This window comes from Gadus macrocephalus, chromosome 16 (assembly GCF_031168955.1).
Source record: "Gadus macrocephalus chromosome 16, ASM3116895v1".
NCBI classification, from domain to species: Eukaryota; Metazoa; Chordata; class Actinopteri; order Gadiformes; family Gadidae; genus Gadus; species Gadus macrocephalus.
Window position 1 is genome coordinate 12,803,389 of NC_082397.1, and position 16,412 is coordinate 12,819,800.

Genomic DNA, 16,412 nt, shown 5'->3' on the forward strand with positions numbered 1-16,412 from the left:
TTTTTATATGTGTTGCATTTACTTGTAACTAGAGACTGCGGATGTTAATTAACCTATAGCGCTAACTCTGGTGCGATGCATCAAATGGTTACATTTATGTTTTAATTGCACATGGTCCCTTTCAAATAGAATTGAAATTGAAATTGAATTGAAATCGTTAAAAGGAGGAAGGGGAGAGAAGGGAAGGAGGTTATATGGTGAAAGCAATCTTGAAAAGGTAGGTTTTGAGGGCCTGTTTGAATGATGGGACTGTGTTAGCCTGTCGGATGTGGTTGGGGAGGGAGTTCCAGAGGGAGGGTGTGGCAACTGAGAAGGCCCTGCTGTCACCCCTGTTATATTTAAACTCCGACAATTCTATGCACTTCAACCAAATTGACACATCAAATAAAATATAAATGTCATCATATTTCAATATATAGTGTGCATCATATAATATATAAAAAGGGAAAGACACAAACAATTTTATCTTTAACTTATATTCAATCAAATACTGACTTGTTTTTCCTCAGGCTGGCTGAGAGAAACTATCACAGAAACCAATATTTAATCATTGAATTTCTCAAGGTGCTGATGGGAGAAACTGCTATTGTTTACCGTCCACAAAATACATTTGGTTATCAAAGGCTTGGGCCCACCTCTGCCTCTATTGTGTATTGATAATCAATGGTACTAACAATAGTTCTCAACCGATTTATCAATATTTAAAGTGGATCCACAGTCGTTTGTTTGCATGGCTTTGCATAGTGCTCAAACATACTGTAATCCTCAAGATAAAGCGGTAGATGTGATACTAGTTACGCTAATGGCACTTGGTGGAACCACCTGCCTATTGTTGGAGGCATGTCAGAACCTGTCTAATCAGATGGTACCAAAATGTCTGTCAGCCAATTTACACAACAAATTCCACACGTTTACACGTCAAATAGAAATGCCACTAGTCAAGCTGCCCTTCATTTGTTCTAATCTAAATGTTAACATAATAACATTCTAACAATTGAATAGCATTTGCATGTCAGAACCTTGGAACAAGTTAGCCTGTTTATTCATTAGTCTAGCCCCCCCCCCCCCCCCCCCCCCCCGCTTTGAGCACATATCTACTGTCCAGTAATTGAGCCACCCTCCATCAATTACAGTGGAGAATGCTCCGGATAATAAGGACAATCGTGGTGTTTGCCAACAAGGCCCCGGAATGGTTCTCAACGGCTCGCACAATCCCAGATGAACAATGTGTAGTGAAATCTAACGCCCTGTTCCTCACCTTTGCCTCGAAGGCTGTGAACAAGGACTCCCATTACAATTTCTATTCTTCTCCGCTTAAGCATTCAAAGCATTTTCTCTTGGCATTCATAATACTTCTCCCCTGCCCCATAACTACTAGTATTCCGAGGGGATATTGCCGTTTAGAACTGGGACACAGACTTTCTGTCTTTATCCTCTGTCACGCCACAATCAACCTTCGACGTACACCCAATTTCCCTCGTTCCCATGTCACGTACGTCATTACACGTGTGCACACGCGTACATACAGAATACATGATTGAAACGTCTTTTTTTTCTCTCCAAAAGATTGGTCTTTGTCTCTTGCCACACATTTCTTAAAAGGTGCACAGTTCCTTTGTCTGCAGAGTTTTATTCAATCACAACAGACAAAGGCAGGCAGAGGTCGGCCTGGCTCCTGGTGCCAGGCCGCTGTGGGGTAAACACAAGTGGGAGTGCGCTCCCTGTCTTTGTATATATGGGCGTAAACATCACCTGGGGAGCTAGAGCTGGTAGGACATTATAAGAGTGAGCAGGTAGAGGTGTGGAATCATTTTGGAAACAATAGAACACCCCTCAGGACTCACCTGAACCACCAATAGGAATAACGTGGAACGAGCGATTGGACTGTTTCTTAGGATTTAATTGTATTGATCGGACGGATATCAAGCTGTCAGGAGGCTACACACAACATCTATTGAAAGAGGTATGTTTGGATTGAGGTGATTTTCTTTGGGGGTATTAGAAAAAAAACTAAAACTGTAAAAGATAAATCCTGTATTATTAAAGTCATTAAAGTTGGATCTTAACACACTATCGCCCCAAAAGATGCATATAATTGTTTCAACAGTTGTTTGATTCTATTTTTGCTTTTTAAAAGTGATGAGTTGAAATCATCAGAGGACATTACTTGCCTCATTAAGTTGTTTCATTGCGGTATATTATGTGATATTAAACCTTTTAGATTGATAGAAACAAACACTTCACAGTGTGGTTTTCCAATTATTTTAGTTTTTCTGTCTCTGAACTTAAGCTAGTGCTTTCAGTCTAAACCTCCAGCGCACAATAACAGCATACAGTCAGCTATTAGTCAGAATCCACTAAAGGAACAGAGACCACTACATTTCGAGTGAAATTGAACTTATACAGGATAAGATAAGTTTCCAGGCACGGGTTAATTATCAAAAAGAATCAATCATCATAGCTGTGGGCCTTGGCGATTTTCCTCATGGAATATAGAATATGGAAATGGAAGGTTTTCTGCATCAGGAAGGACATATATCAGCTGCAGTAAAATCACAATGGCAATGGTTAGATTCATAATGAGGACCAGGTTCCATACATTGCGTTTCTAAAACCATGATCCTAAGTTGTGAATACAGTGGTATTCCATTCTCATAGTATGGAAACGTAGGTTCATTTTCTCTTAATTTTCTCTAACCCTACAACTATTTAACATGCATATTGTCTTCCCTGAATCCGCCAGACGAAATGTGTGGATTCTTCCAGAGGCACCTCCAGAATAGGCTGTTGGAACGAAGAATTCGTAGAAATAGGTTAGTGACCAAAGATGGCCGCTGCAACATCGAGTTTGGCAACGTGATGTACAGCAACCACTTTGCCTTCATCGCAGACTTCTGGACCACATTTGTGGAGATCCGTTGGCGCTTCGTCCTCTTCTTCTTCATTGCTGCCTTCACCCTCAGCTGGTTCATCTTTGGTCTTCTATGGTACTGGATTGCCCGTAGCAACGGAGACCTATCATGGCAGAACCCGCCCGACGGCCATACGCCATGCGTGGACAACGTGCAGGGACTCACCGCCTCTTTCCTCTACTCCCTGGAAACGCAGACCACCATCGGCTACGGCGGCCGCGCCATCACCCCTCTCTGCCCGGGGGCAGTCGCCCTCATCGTCATCCAGTCCCTGATCGGAGCCATCGTCAACTGTTTCATGTGCGGCATCATCCTGTCCAAAATCTCCTTGCCTAAAAAGAGAGCCAAGACCATCACCTTCAGCGAAATGGCCGTCATTTGTCCCAAGAAGGGCACCCTGTGCCTCTCCATCCGTGTGGCCAACATGCGGAAAACTCTGATGATCGGGAGCCAGATCTACGGCAAGCTGCTGAGGACAACCCACCCGGCAGACGGGGAGACCATCATCATGGACCAGGTGAACATCGACTTCACGGTGGAAGGAGGGAAGGACAACCTGTTCTTCGTGTGTCCCCTCACGCTCTACCACGTGATCGACAGGAACAGCCCCTTCTTCGAGATGGCCGTGGACACCCTGCACAGGCAGGAGTTTGAGCTGGTGGTGTTTCTGGACGGCACAGCGGAGTCCACCAGCTCCTCGTGCCAGGTGCGCACCTCCTTCATCCCTAGGGAGATCATGTGGGGCTATGACTTCCTCCCCATCATCTCCAGGAGCAAGCAGGGCAAGTACAGGGTGGACTTCTCGAACTTCTCCAGGGTAGTGCCTGTGACCACTGCACACTGTGTCTGCTGTTTCCACAACCTCAAAGGGCACCATCTCCACTCCAGGGAAGGACAGGTCAATCAGGGGTTTGAGGCCATTGATATTTCTGAGCAGCACCCTACAGTCACCAAGATGTGAGACAGCCTTTTGTTCGGGGGAAATATGAATTCTGTTGCGTATATGAAAGACAAGAACGATGTGTGACAGCAGGTGCCAAGAATCACAATGCAAGTGAAGAAATTGTAGCCTACAGTCGGCCAAGCCATTGTGATGTATTTGTATGTAACGCATGGCTGTTCCTGTCAGACCACAGAAAGAGAGAGAAAGCAAACCGATCAGCAATGATAATAATGCTCTGAATTGAAAGGATGAGGAATGCTTGGATTGAGTGGTTTGACCGAAAGGATATTGAAATATATCCTGCCACTTGTCCTTGGGAAATTCCTGACCATCTTGTTACTGAAAGCCTTTAACTTTTTTCACCGTAGCCTTTTAGAAAATTTTAAGAAAGTTGCTAATTTATTCTTGTCATTGTCTGTATGCGTGTTTTTTAGAGACCAAAGTGTGAACATTCATTCATTTTAAACAATAGGAGTTCCTATTATCCTTTCTTTGTTATTTGCCTGGAAAGACTGTGAGAAAAACGCTCTTATGAATACACTTAATGGATGGCTGATTGCAGCAATAAATAATATATGAAAGTCATTACTTAATGCTTTGGACCTTAGATAATAAATTAAATGTTATTTTTGCACTGACAGAAATTGCTCTATGTGATATTCTGTTCCAACCAAGCTATTGCAGTACTTCACATCTGTGTTCAGAAAGGTCAAATAAACAAAACAACAGGTGCAATCCCCTGTTCATGCTTTTCATCTCTAAAACAAAGCAAAGTTGTGACAGCAAATAAATTCTGAGCACGACAGGATGCAATTGTTGGAGAAAAGAAGACAATTAGTTTAGGTATTTATCATAACGTCCAGATGCTAAAAGCATCTTTCCCGATACTGCTCTTGTTATTTGTCACAGAGAAATTGAATTTGTGATTATACTCTTGAGCTTGTTTAGGGTAGAGGAAATGCACGTTGGCCATACCATACTACAGCAATAGCAAGCATACCAATAGGAACCAGGAGGCAAGTAAGAAAAATATATAATTATAGAATAAATACATAAATCACGATACACAGTATTGTGTAATCACAGTAAATGAGCATTGAGTATACGCTTAGCTTAAAAATCTCAAAACGAATGTTTGCAGTTGTTATGATAATTACTAATAAACCACATGTCTAATTGCCCTATTTAAATATATTTAGTTTGAAATTAATTCAAAGAGCAAGATAATAAGATAAGCCAGTCAAATGTTGAACCTTGCACGCTGCCTACTCATCGTAAATCTATTAAATAGCACCAGAAGTTAAAGCCTGGCCTCTTGTGGCTGAAACATGTATCACAAATGTAAACTTTTCACTTCCAAAGGTATGTTGTTAGTTATTAAACAACACATATACTGAGATATCCAACCACCAGTTATTAAAGACTTAATCTGTGGAATGCATGTAAAGCGTCTGTTCCATTTGATTGTTAGTTAATTTAAGTTAACTCCATTACATGTCCTGTCAATAACATTATTAAATTAAGGAGAATGTGTTTATGCAAAAATTGAGTGGGAATAAAATGTTCTGATGCACAAAGGCTTTAAACCAGACAATATCCTGAATGGCTTATTTTGTAGGATAATAAATGACAATTAAAAAGGAGACAGCAGAAAATAGCCAAGTGTTGCCTTTAGGGAGTACTAATGCATTTTACTTATTTAAATATTTTCATAAGTTGTTATGCTTCAATACAATTGACACAACAGACAATATACTTTGAGAGGTAAAAACATTTATTTGGTCACATTTTTCCTATACAAAAGCCCTTTTTCAAAAGGTATTACTTAATAGATTGCAGAAATAAAAATAATAATAATAATAATAATACATTGGTTAATTGTAAATTATACATATATATATATATGTATATATATATTTGATCTCCAAAATACATTGCATATAATAAGTAGCACGGTTCCCTTTTCAATAATTATTTTTAGACACATGAATGGGTACAGATTTAGAATAAATTCTAAAAAATGCTACAAATTACATGTTCCCTTCCGATTGACTTGTCTAAAGCTATGGAACTTAAAGAAAAGCTGATTAACATTGTTGGTAATGTTTTGCATATTTTGTTGAGCAGATTGTAAGGCACATGGAAAGCTGCCAAATCTATGGGTTATTGTGCATGAGAAGTGATTTCAAAATGAAAATGAACCACAATCAATATATGAAGATTACAGAGTTAAACATAATTTCCCTTAAATTGGCTTTTGAAATAAGAAGCAGGCATCTGTGGTATTAGCAACAACAAAAAGAAACAAATCTTGTGCACTTCAAGGCACGGAGCACGTTACAAATCAAATTTCGAAAATAATAAAAATCACATGAAACATTAAAGTAAAAATGTATTGCCCAAATGTACAGATATAAAATGTTGAACAAACTACGTAGCAGAAATGGACTCAAAAGGTTTGCATTTTTGACCGAGGTCAACTCGTATTAATTCTCTTGATTTTTCTTTATACTGTGTCACATATGAAAATAACTCTGCATAATTTATACAGTAAGTTGCTTTAATGCCTAGTTGAATGATGCTTACAAAATAATAGAACATAGGTCTGACAAACGCACAGCGTTCGCGAATCTGAGGATTTCTTTGTTTCATCTTGTCATACTTAATTTGTTTGGTTCTTTGACAAACGACTCATTCCTAAGCAATTCATTGTTCAAGTGTCCATTTTCAGATATTTCAAAAGAAATACTTTGCCATCGAAAAATAACAAAAAAAATCACCTGATGATGGATTAGGGTCAAATCCTGACTTGAGACACGTGCATCTTGCTGATCAGTGAGGAACTTAAAATAGGTAGCAAATTCCTGCTCTCAAACCAAGCTCATGCCCTGGTGGAATGGAAACGGAGTCATGATGGGTGACCACCGACCGGCCCGGAATAGAGGAGGGAAGCAATGATGATAACTGTGGCTGTCAAAGTGCACTTCAAAACCCAACGTTGACAGATTCAGGGCCAGATAAAATAGGCTAGATATGGTAGATTTCTACATCGTCACGGTCTACAGGGACCAGTTCACAAAGTAATGATGGAATCGTATGTTAAGGCACTTGGGATTAAATGCACCAAAGTTGCAAGTGTATACATTAAATCTACACTTTATTTTGAATTCCAGATGAAAGGCCCTGAGTGCAAAATAACCTACTCTTGACTTGCTGGTGAGAGAATGAAAACATCTGACAACCTTTTCATTTTGCTTCTTGGCACTCCATTCCAAATGTTTCACAAGCAAACCCCAACACATTCACATTAATACTTACTTAGTTCATAAGCCAACCCTCTGGGAATGACTCGCTTGGAAGACAAACAACGCGTCCACATTTGAACAGCCTTGGTGTGTGGGGCCTCGCTGGAAACATCAGACCTGGGATGAATTTCTCTAACAAATTGCTTCACTTACTTTGTGAATGAGCTTCTCCAGCGAAAGGGAACCAAAGGCCCAGCCCAGAAAACAAATGAAAAACAAATAAAATACATCGCCGTCATATAATCCAGACATGCTAGAGCAAACAAAGTATTTAAAAGGATTACGACAAAAGTAAGTGAACCCGGCCGGCAAAACATACAGCGCTTCTGTCTTTGGCATTTAACTCTTCTCTAGCTTTCCAGTTTGGAGGATAAGATAAACGGTTACATCACATATTTGTTGCCAAAATGTCATTCAGTGCTGAGAAAAGTCAACGAGATTCAAAGGACTCCACACATACATAAAGGGGACCTGGGAGATGGAGAGAGAAGCAGGTAGAGACATTGGGGTGGGGGGGGGGGGGGAGGGATGGGGGGTGGGTGGGTTGTCCAGCCAGTTGCAAGGAAACCAGCAACATGACTATCTTAGGATGAAAGTATAAAATAGGCAGCTATGCACATGCATACTATACATGAATGTACTGAGGGAGATGTCGATTAAGAGCCGTGAAGACTAGGCTCATGTCTGCTAGCGGTGGGTCAAGCGCAGGGGGGGTGGGGTGGGGGGGAGTGGAGGTGAGGGAGCAGGCCTCTGGATGCTCTCTCTCCCCGTGGGGTAGGGTATAGGTACGAGTGGGTGTCTGTGAGAGTTGGGTCTGGACGGGACACTTATGGGTCCCATCTGTGCCTCTTTCCCCGAAAAAGACAGGGAAGGAGAAAGGCACAGGAAACACAGACTCACGTCCAAGGTAGAAACAAACATGGAAACATTTGCGAGTCTCATAAGGTTAAGTAGTATTCCATTTTTTTGGACCATAACATCCAGTTATTTCTTTTTTTATTTCTACACATAAATGTGTATATAGATTGTATATATATATATATATATGTATATATACATATATATATATAAAATAATCCTTCAATCCTCCAAAATCTTCCTTCATGAAGCCGTTTGGAAGCAGACTTTCTGCAGAGCCCACTGGCCGTGCATCTAGGGGTAAAAGGCGTCGTTGGTTCTGTTGTCATTTGAGTGCAGGTCAGTGAACATGGAACGTTCATCGTAGAAAACCATGAGCGGGGAGGGGGGGTGGGGGAGGGGCTAAGGCGACAAGGACTATTGCAGAACACTTGTGGGTCAGGATTAGAAGGTTTATTTTTTGGGCGGGGGGGGGCTTTAGTAGTAACTTCCCAGGTGGGACGGGACGTGGGAGTTGGGGTGGCGCGGCACGTTGGGGTTGGGGTAGATCCCCGCCGTGGGCGAGCTCCAGTAGGGGGCGCTGGGTCCGAAGAAGTTGGAGGAGCTGACGGGCATGGGAGGACGGGTGCTGGGACACAAAGTTGACCTTCTGCTGGTGGGCGTGGTAGGAGGGCACGTAGGCCAGGTCCGCGGGGTACTTGTACATGGACGACTCGGTGGGGTGCGGCTGCAGGGCCTGGGCGATGCCGTGGAAGTCGAACTTGTAGGCGTAGCGCTTGCCGTGCACCTTGGTCATGATGTTCTTGTCGTAGTAGTAGCGCAGCGCGCGGCTCAGCTTGTCGTAGTTCATGTTGGGCTTGCTCTTGCGCTCGCCCCAGCGCCGCGCCACCTCGTCGGGGTCCGTCATCTTGAACTCCCCGTTGGTGCCCTCCCAGGTGATGCAGCCCGCGTTGGCGCTGTCCGACAGCAGCTCCAGGAGGAACTGCCACAGCTGGATCTGGCCGGAGCCTGGGGAGGGAGGGGGGGGGACGGGACACACACACAGGGGGTCAGGCAGGGTGGGGTGCATATCCATGGGGGAGTGGCTTCTGATACATTTGCACTGCTTTTTTCTACAAGATATGGAAAATATATAGAAATGAACATAAGCAAAGCATTTCTTAAGTAGGCCTAGCCTGTCAAAAGATGTTACAAAGCCTAATTACGCTGAATGACCATGGCTGATGTGTCTTACCTGGATTGGCAAGGCGACTACTGGTAGGCCCGAGAATCTGGTAAGGATCTGTAGGGAAAGATGCAATGAACACTGTTACCCAGCTTGATAAATATAAAAACAGTCCCCAAAAAAGAGACTATTAAAGGAAAAAGCGAATAAAATATAAAAAATGAGTTTTCTTGTTGGCATGTTGTTCGCTGTTTTTAATTTGCGTTGAACGAGGGCTGTGCGTTCAAAGAGGCTGTACTTCAGTCCCTCGTGCATAGAGGCTGTACTTGACCATGATCTTCAGCCACAACTGAGTCTATTCTGTCATCAATTCGAAGTAATGTTGATACTTAAACACAAGGAGACTTTAAAACAGCAGTGCTCACCAGTCATCTGATACCCACCAGCACACCAAGGGCGCACTGTGTGTGTATTAAGGTTGGGTGTGCATACAGTGAACTGTTACCTGGCTGAGCTCTGGGCTGCTCTGCAGTCTTGTTGGACCCGTTCTGGCTGACGACTGGCGAGCCTGTCGAGAAGCAACAGTACCCATGAGGAGGAGGAGGAGGAAGAGGAGGAGGAGGAGCAGGAGGAGCAGGAGGAGCAGAAGGTGGTGGATGAGGAGGGGAGGAGGAGGAGGAGATGGAAGAGGTGGTGGAGGAGGAGGAATGGATGAAAAAGGAGAGGAAGAGGTGGAGGAGGAGAAGGGGGTGAAGGAGAAGGAGGGAGTGAAAAAAGGAGGGAAAGGAGGAGGAGGATATAAGAGGTCGGGATGGAAAGTTCAGGGATGCAGAACCAGAGCGAACAAGATGAACAGATGAAGCAGAAAGAAGAAGAAGACGAAGATTAAAGAAAACAAAGAGACAAATTCCCCAAAAAAGAGGGACAAAGTAGACATTGCGAGATAAAGAGCAAAGGAGGTGATTTGAAGATAAGAAAGAGAGAGTGAGGGAAAGAAGAGAGAGAAGAGAGAGAGAGAGAGAGAGAGAGAGAGAGAGAGAGGAGAGAGAGAGAGATAGAGAGAGAGAGAGAGAGATGAGAGAGAGAGATGAGAGAGAGAGAGAGAGAGAGAGAGAGAGAGAGAGAGTGGGAGTCAACATCAATGGGAGGTTGTGGATAAGCTACATCACGATGGCATGTCAGCAGTGGTTTCCAAGAAAACAAGTTCAGTAGCTGGTGCTCTTAAGCGGCTGTGAGGGTTTAATCTTTGGTGGTCCGCCCCACAGTACATGTCTGGACTCTGTGGATCTTGGAACTGCTCTGGAATGGACCAGACTTGGGTAAAATAGTGTTGTAGGAGAGAGATTGCAATGGTTTTCGCTTTGTAACCACAGTGGAGTTACCCAGTGGGTGGAACATTGGGCACAGCCTTTTTACTGACACTGGCAGCAATGTCTGTGGCACAGTGAGTTGTGCTGAGTCCAACCCTACCCACTTTAAGCATGTCGGCTGAAACACACACGTATTGGAAATACTGCAGACGGATTGAATGTGATCAAAGCGTATACATCAGAATCAATGTGTGTTCTCACCTTTTCCACTGTGCATATTGTTTGACCATCCTGTTCGCCGTACAGCATCATATGAGGTGTCTGGGAGAGAGAGAGAAAGTGGAGAGAGAGAGAGAGAGAGAGAGAGAGAGAGAGAGAGAGAGAGAGAGAGAGAGAGAGAGAGAGAGAGAGAGAGAGAGAGAGGGAGAGAGAGAGAGAGAGAGAGAAAGAGAGGAGAGAGAGAGAGAGAGAGAGAGAGAGATTTATTTACACTCTTGTCTCGAAATATTTGCATAGTGTCAAAATAAAGACTTGGGTAAAGGTAGTTAACGTTTAGTGACATGCACACACATATATCCCTGGAATATAACGTAATATATATACCAGGACATTGAGGAGTCAAGGGTACTCACAAACAAAAACAAACACACACACACACACGCGCGCACACACACACACACACACACACACACACACACACACACACACACACACACACACACACACACACACACACACACACACACACACGCATACACACGCAAGCATACGCACACGCACACACACAGACACTTGCACACACCAACACACACAGACACTTGCCACACGCCCACACACAGAGACAGACAGACACACAGATACAAAAACTCCCACACACAGAGACACAAAGACACACAGGACACACCGACACATACACACACACACACACACACACACACACACACACACACACACACACACACACACACACACACACACACACACACACACACACACACACACACACACACACTCACAAACACACACGCATAATTGTTAACTGTTTTATTTGGCATACAGCAGAGGCCCAAAAATAAATGGCCCTGAATATGTTTTCAATTACAATTCCTGTAGGCGAAGCAGCTGGCCACAGACACACAGAGCAGTACAGAGATAGCATTTGAGCATAGCGAACATAAACCTGCATCAGAGCATGGAGACCCTAAGGCCTTTTATGAATGACAGGCATGCAGCCATAATGCTGATTTTAGAATAGATCTACCCTGTTAAAAATCGATAAGGAAAGCAACTAAACATATTCAGAGAATCCCTTCTGCTTCATTATGGCAGTGAATGGCAAACAATTAGAATATGAATTGGTAAGAAGAGGCCACAACGCAGATTTAGGGTGAATTGATTGAAGTGCCGCTGCGTGGGTATCTTTGTTTAACAGTGAGAGAGTGAGCAACGGAGTGGAATGACCATGCCTCAATTGTTTCAATCTATTCCTTTTTACATAGCACAGATGAGCAGTCACACACACACACATAGACACGCGCAAACACGTATGCATGCATACACTTACGCAAGCACACACACAGCTGCACACACACACACACACACACAAACACACACACACATACACAAGCACACGCATGCATGCACAAACACACACGCACACGCACACAATAACACACGCACGCACACCGTTGTTTGAGAGGTTAAAATTGGATATAGCGTCTCATAAAAACCAACCATCTATGAAATAATTGGTCAAATAACTGAAGCCACTCCATAGGGGATTCCTGTGGCGATTGCATGACCTTAGATGGCATCTCCAACTACCTCACCACATAGGCAGTGGTGTGAAACCCTGAACAATACCGCCCTCTTCTGGACTAAAAATAGCTATTTCAAACGACTAATTTAACAAATGACCACCTCCACAGCTTGCTGATACGTGGGCCTTTCGATGCATTGGTCTTTCTTTGAGAGACGTATTCTATGTTTAGTGTGTTTTTGAGGTGTGTGAACACATACACAACATTCACTATTCCTTATTATCCTTTTTTTTTTGTCATTGAAACTACATATCAATTCTTCATGCACTACCTTAGCAGGATATTACAAACGAGAGGATGTTTCTTCCCTAACCCTAACCCTAACCCTAACCCTAACCCTAACCCTACATTTTTATCTTCTTATTTTAAATCTGTATTTTTTCTCCAAATCCGCAGGTGTTCTCCTCACTTCAACTCTTTCTCATGAATAAAAAGAATAAAGAAGAATAAAGAAACCAGACGATGATGACTGACGATTCACCAACATCATGTTAACTCTGGACAAACAAGAGAGTGCTGAAGAAGCTGAGGAAGGAAGGATGAGAGGTCTGGAGATCGTAAACTGTTGAGAACCACGGGAGATGACTACGAGTAGTTTACGCGTGGAGAGAGAGAGGGCGGGAGAGAGAAAAAAAGAAAGAGAGAGAGGAGGGAGAGAGAGGAGAGAGAGAGAGAGAGAGAGAGAGAGAGAGAGAGAGAGAGAGAGAGAGAGAGGGAGAGGCAGGAACCTGTGTGGAGGGGGTGATGTTGGAGGTGGTGGAGGTGATGGAGGTGGTGGTGAGGGAGGTTTAGTGATAGTTGTGGAGGTGGTCGTGGTGTCGGGGGGGCCGGTGTAATGGTGAAGGTGGAGGCGTTGCAGTGGTGGGGAGATATTGTGGTGGCGCGGGGGGTTGAGGAGGTATTGGTGATGTTGGGGGAGCTGTCTTGGTGTCGGGGGCGGGTGTGGTGGTGGAGGAGGTATTGGTGGAGGTGGTGGTGGTGGTATGGGGGAGAGGTGGTGGTAGAGGTGGATGTAGTGGTGGAGGTTGTGGTGGTTTGATGGGGTTTGGGGGTGGAGGTGGTGGTGATGGTGGTGGTGGTGGTGGTGTGGAGGGGGGGGGGGGGGGGGGGGGTGGTGGTGGTTGAGGTGGTGGTGGTGGTGGTGTGGAGGGGGGGGGGGGTGGTGGTGGTGGTGGTGGAGGTGGTGGTTGTAGTGGTTGAGGTGGTGGTGGTGGTGGTGGTGTGGAGGGGGGGGGGGGGGTGGTGGTGGTGGTGGTGGTGGTTGTAGTGGTGGAAGTCGTGGTGGGGCGTTTGGGGTTTGAGGGGTGGCGGTGGTGGTGATGGTGGTGGTGGTGGTGGTGGTGGTGGTTGTAGTGGTTGAGGTGGTGGTGGTGGTGGTGTGGAGGGGGGGGGGGGGTGGTGGTGGTGGTTGTAGTGGTGGAAGTCGTGGTGGGGCGTTTTGGGGTTTGAGGGGTGGAGGTGGTGGTGATGGTGGTGGTGGTGGTGGTGGTGGTGGTTGTAGTGGTTGAGGTGGTGGTGGTGGTGGTGTGGAGGGGGGGGGGGGGGTGGTGGTGGTGGTGGTGGTTGTAGTGGTTGAGGTGGTGGTGGTGGTGGTGTGGAGGGGGGGGGGGGGGTGGTGGTGGTGGTGGTGGTTGTAGTGGTTGAGGTGGTGGTGGTGGTGGTGTGGAGGGGGGGGGGGGGGGTGGTGGTGGTGGTGGTGGTGGTTGTAGTGGTGGAAGTCGTGGTGGGGCGTTTGGGGTTTGAGGGGTGGAGGTGGTGGTGGTTGGGGGAGGAGGCTGGTCCTTGGAGACCAGCGTTTCCTGCCTGCCTCGCCTTCAGACAGCCACTCTTTGTTTAACTGGCCTTTTTTTCCCCTCTGCTCCTAAAGCCCGCCGACCCGAAAAAAACACAAGGGGGGGTACCTCCTTCCACGAGCCGGCGCGAGTGTGCGAGGTCACCGGCTCATGGGGGGATGGAGAGAGAGAGAGAGAGAGAGAGAGAGAGAGAGAGAGAGAGAGAGAGAGAGAGAGAGAGTAAGCGAGAGTGAGAAGAAGCAAGGGATGCAGAGGCGGGAAGGAAAGAGAAGAAGGTAGCTTAGAAAGGCAGAAAGTGAGTCTCTCCTCCTCCGTGGGGAGATAGGAAGATAGGGACCCCGCGAAGAAGTAGGGGAATGATAGAGAGAGACGATAAAGGGTTCAGAGACTGAGAGAAAGAACGGCAGAAAGAGAGAGAGAAAGGGGAAGGTACGTGGAGAGGGAGAGGAAGAGGGGGATGTAGTGGGATAGAGGGGGGGGTTAAGGGGGGTTACAAAAACCTCAGCCGAGCAGAGAGAGAGAAAATAAGGAAAAAAAAAAAACAGACGTCAGACGAAACACTACATAGGAATTCCAAAAGAAAACAAGCGTGTAAAACCTCGCTACCGTCTAATGGGACAGGGAGGAGAATCCCTCGTTCTGTCGTGTTGCCTGCTCCATATCTCTATCACATCCTGGAGAACTTTAGTGTTAAGCCTAATGATGCAGAAAGAGGAAGGAAAGACTAAAGAGGCTCTCCACTTTACAGACAATCAGCGGCATGCTCCATGTAGAGGAGACCAGTGAAGGGACGACCTATTTCAGGTTGATCACTGTTTCCCCAGACCAGCCGTGGACAGATGATGCTGGGGAAGCAGCTTCAGGGGGGCACAGCAATGCACACACACACACACACACACACACACACACACACACACACACTCATACTCACACACACACACACACACACACACACACACACACACACACACACACACACACACACACACACACACACACACACACACACACACACACACACACACACACATACACACAAACAGAGCTGGCTCAACCCCCCCCCCCCCCCCCCCCTCCACCCTCTTTCCCACACACACACACATACACAAACAAACATATAGACACATTCTCTCTCTCTCTCTCTCTCTCTCTCTCTCTCTCTCTCTCTCTCTCTCTCTCTCTCTCTCTCTCTCTCTCTCTCTCTCTCTCCCTCTTCTCTCTCTCTCTCTCTCTCTCTCTCTCTCTCTCTCTCTCTCTTCCTTCATTTTTCCAGGCCTGACTGAGACTTGAGCCAGTTTCCACTCCGGTCTGGGGGTGTGGTGCATGCTCCTAGGAGACTTAGACTGGGAGAGCAGTTAGTCAAAACAAAGCCTGGATACTAGACGCACACACACACACACACACACACACACACACACACACACATACAGACACACACAATTACACACTCACTGAGAAAAAAGTCTGATCGAGAGAGAGAGCAGAAAATACAATATAGGGCCAATAAAGACATTCAAAGAGAGAGAGAGAGAGAGAGAGAGAGAGAGAGAGAGAGAGAGAGAGAGAGAGAGAGAGAGAGAGAGAGAGAGAGAGAGAGATGAGAGAGAGAGAGATAGACATGAGAGTGGAGTCATGGATTGTTTTTTAACCCATAACCTGAGCCAAGGGGCGAGAGACCCAGACAGAGTAAACTTTTTAATACCCGTAATACAGGTGCTTTAAAAAGCCATCTGTGCAGCCCAGAAAGGAAGAGAGTTCTGGCAACAGTGTTCAACACAATGCAGATGCATTAAAGGGTGTGTGTGTGTGTGTGTGTGTGTGTGTGTGTGTGTGTGTGTGTGTGTGTGTGTGTGTGTGTGTGTGTGTGTGTGCGCGCACACGCGTGTGTGTGTCATGTGTGTGAGTGACTTAGCAGAAGTCGTAGCTGAGGTGTTTTGCTATGTGTTATCGTTTTTATCAAACTGTGAACGCCCCACCATCAATGCAATACAACACTGTAACAGCGGCACATATGTTTTGCTGAGTTAAATATTTGAATTATACAACATTTTGACATAAAAATGGCTGCAAATACTAATGCTAGTCCCAGACAACACACAAGCCTGTCTACCAAATGTTAAACTACATACTGAGCGGTGCTGGGTCTTATCCTCGAAAGCTGCTACTTTGGACTTTAAGGACTGAATCATCAGCACTTTTCCGCAAGTGAAGTCGACGTGGGGAGACTGAGCACCTCAGTCTGCGGTCGTTTACCATATAGCAAGGTCGGTGTCTGGAGAAAGCGCAGGTGCTCAGCTTTGCGCATT

At 45.4% G+C, this 16,412-nt stretch overlaps 2 protein-coding genes across 2 annotated transcripts in view; one reads left to right on the forward strand and one right to left on the reverse strand.

Moving 5' to 3' along the window:
• The first annotated feature begins 1,776 nt into the window (after window positions 1–1,776).
• LOC132473928 (ATP-sensitive inward rectifier potassium channel 1-like) lies at window positions 1,777–6,604 on the forward strand. The gene is made up of 2 exons (XM_060074290.1): window positions 1,777–1,963; window positions 2,744–6,604. The coding sequence occupies exon 2, from the start codon at window positions 2,749–2,751 to the stop codon at window positions 3,871–3,873; it is 1,125 nt and encodes a 374-aa protein (XP_059930273.1). The 5' UTR covers window positions 1,777–1,963; window positions 2,744–2,748; the 3' UTR covers window positions 3,874–6,604.
• Window positions 5,609–16,412, reverse strand: part of fli1 (Fli-1 proto-oncogene, ETS transcription factor) — a 23,646-nt gene continuing 12,842 nt past the window's right edge. Inside the window, 5 exon segments of the mRNA XM_060074291.1 lie at window positions 5,609–8,639; window positions 8,641–9,026; window positions 9,253–9,300; window positions 9,689–9,751; window positions 10,755–10,882. Coding sequence (XP_059930274.1) covers window positions 8,496–8,639; window positions 8,641–9,026; window positions 9,253–9,300; window positions 9,689–9,751; window positions 10,755–10,882 — 769 coding nt within the window. The 3' untranslated portion in view covers window positions 5,609–8,495.

Coding starts and splice junctions, on each gene's coding strand:
- LOC132473928 (XM_060074290.1), top strand. CDS start 2,749: ATGTGTGGATTCTTCCAGAGGCACCTCCAGAATAGGCTGTTGGAACGA.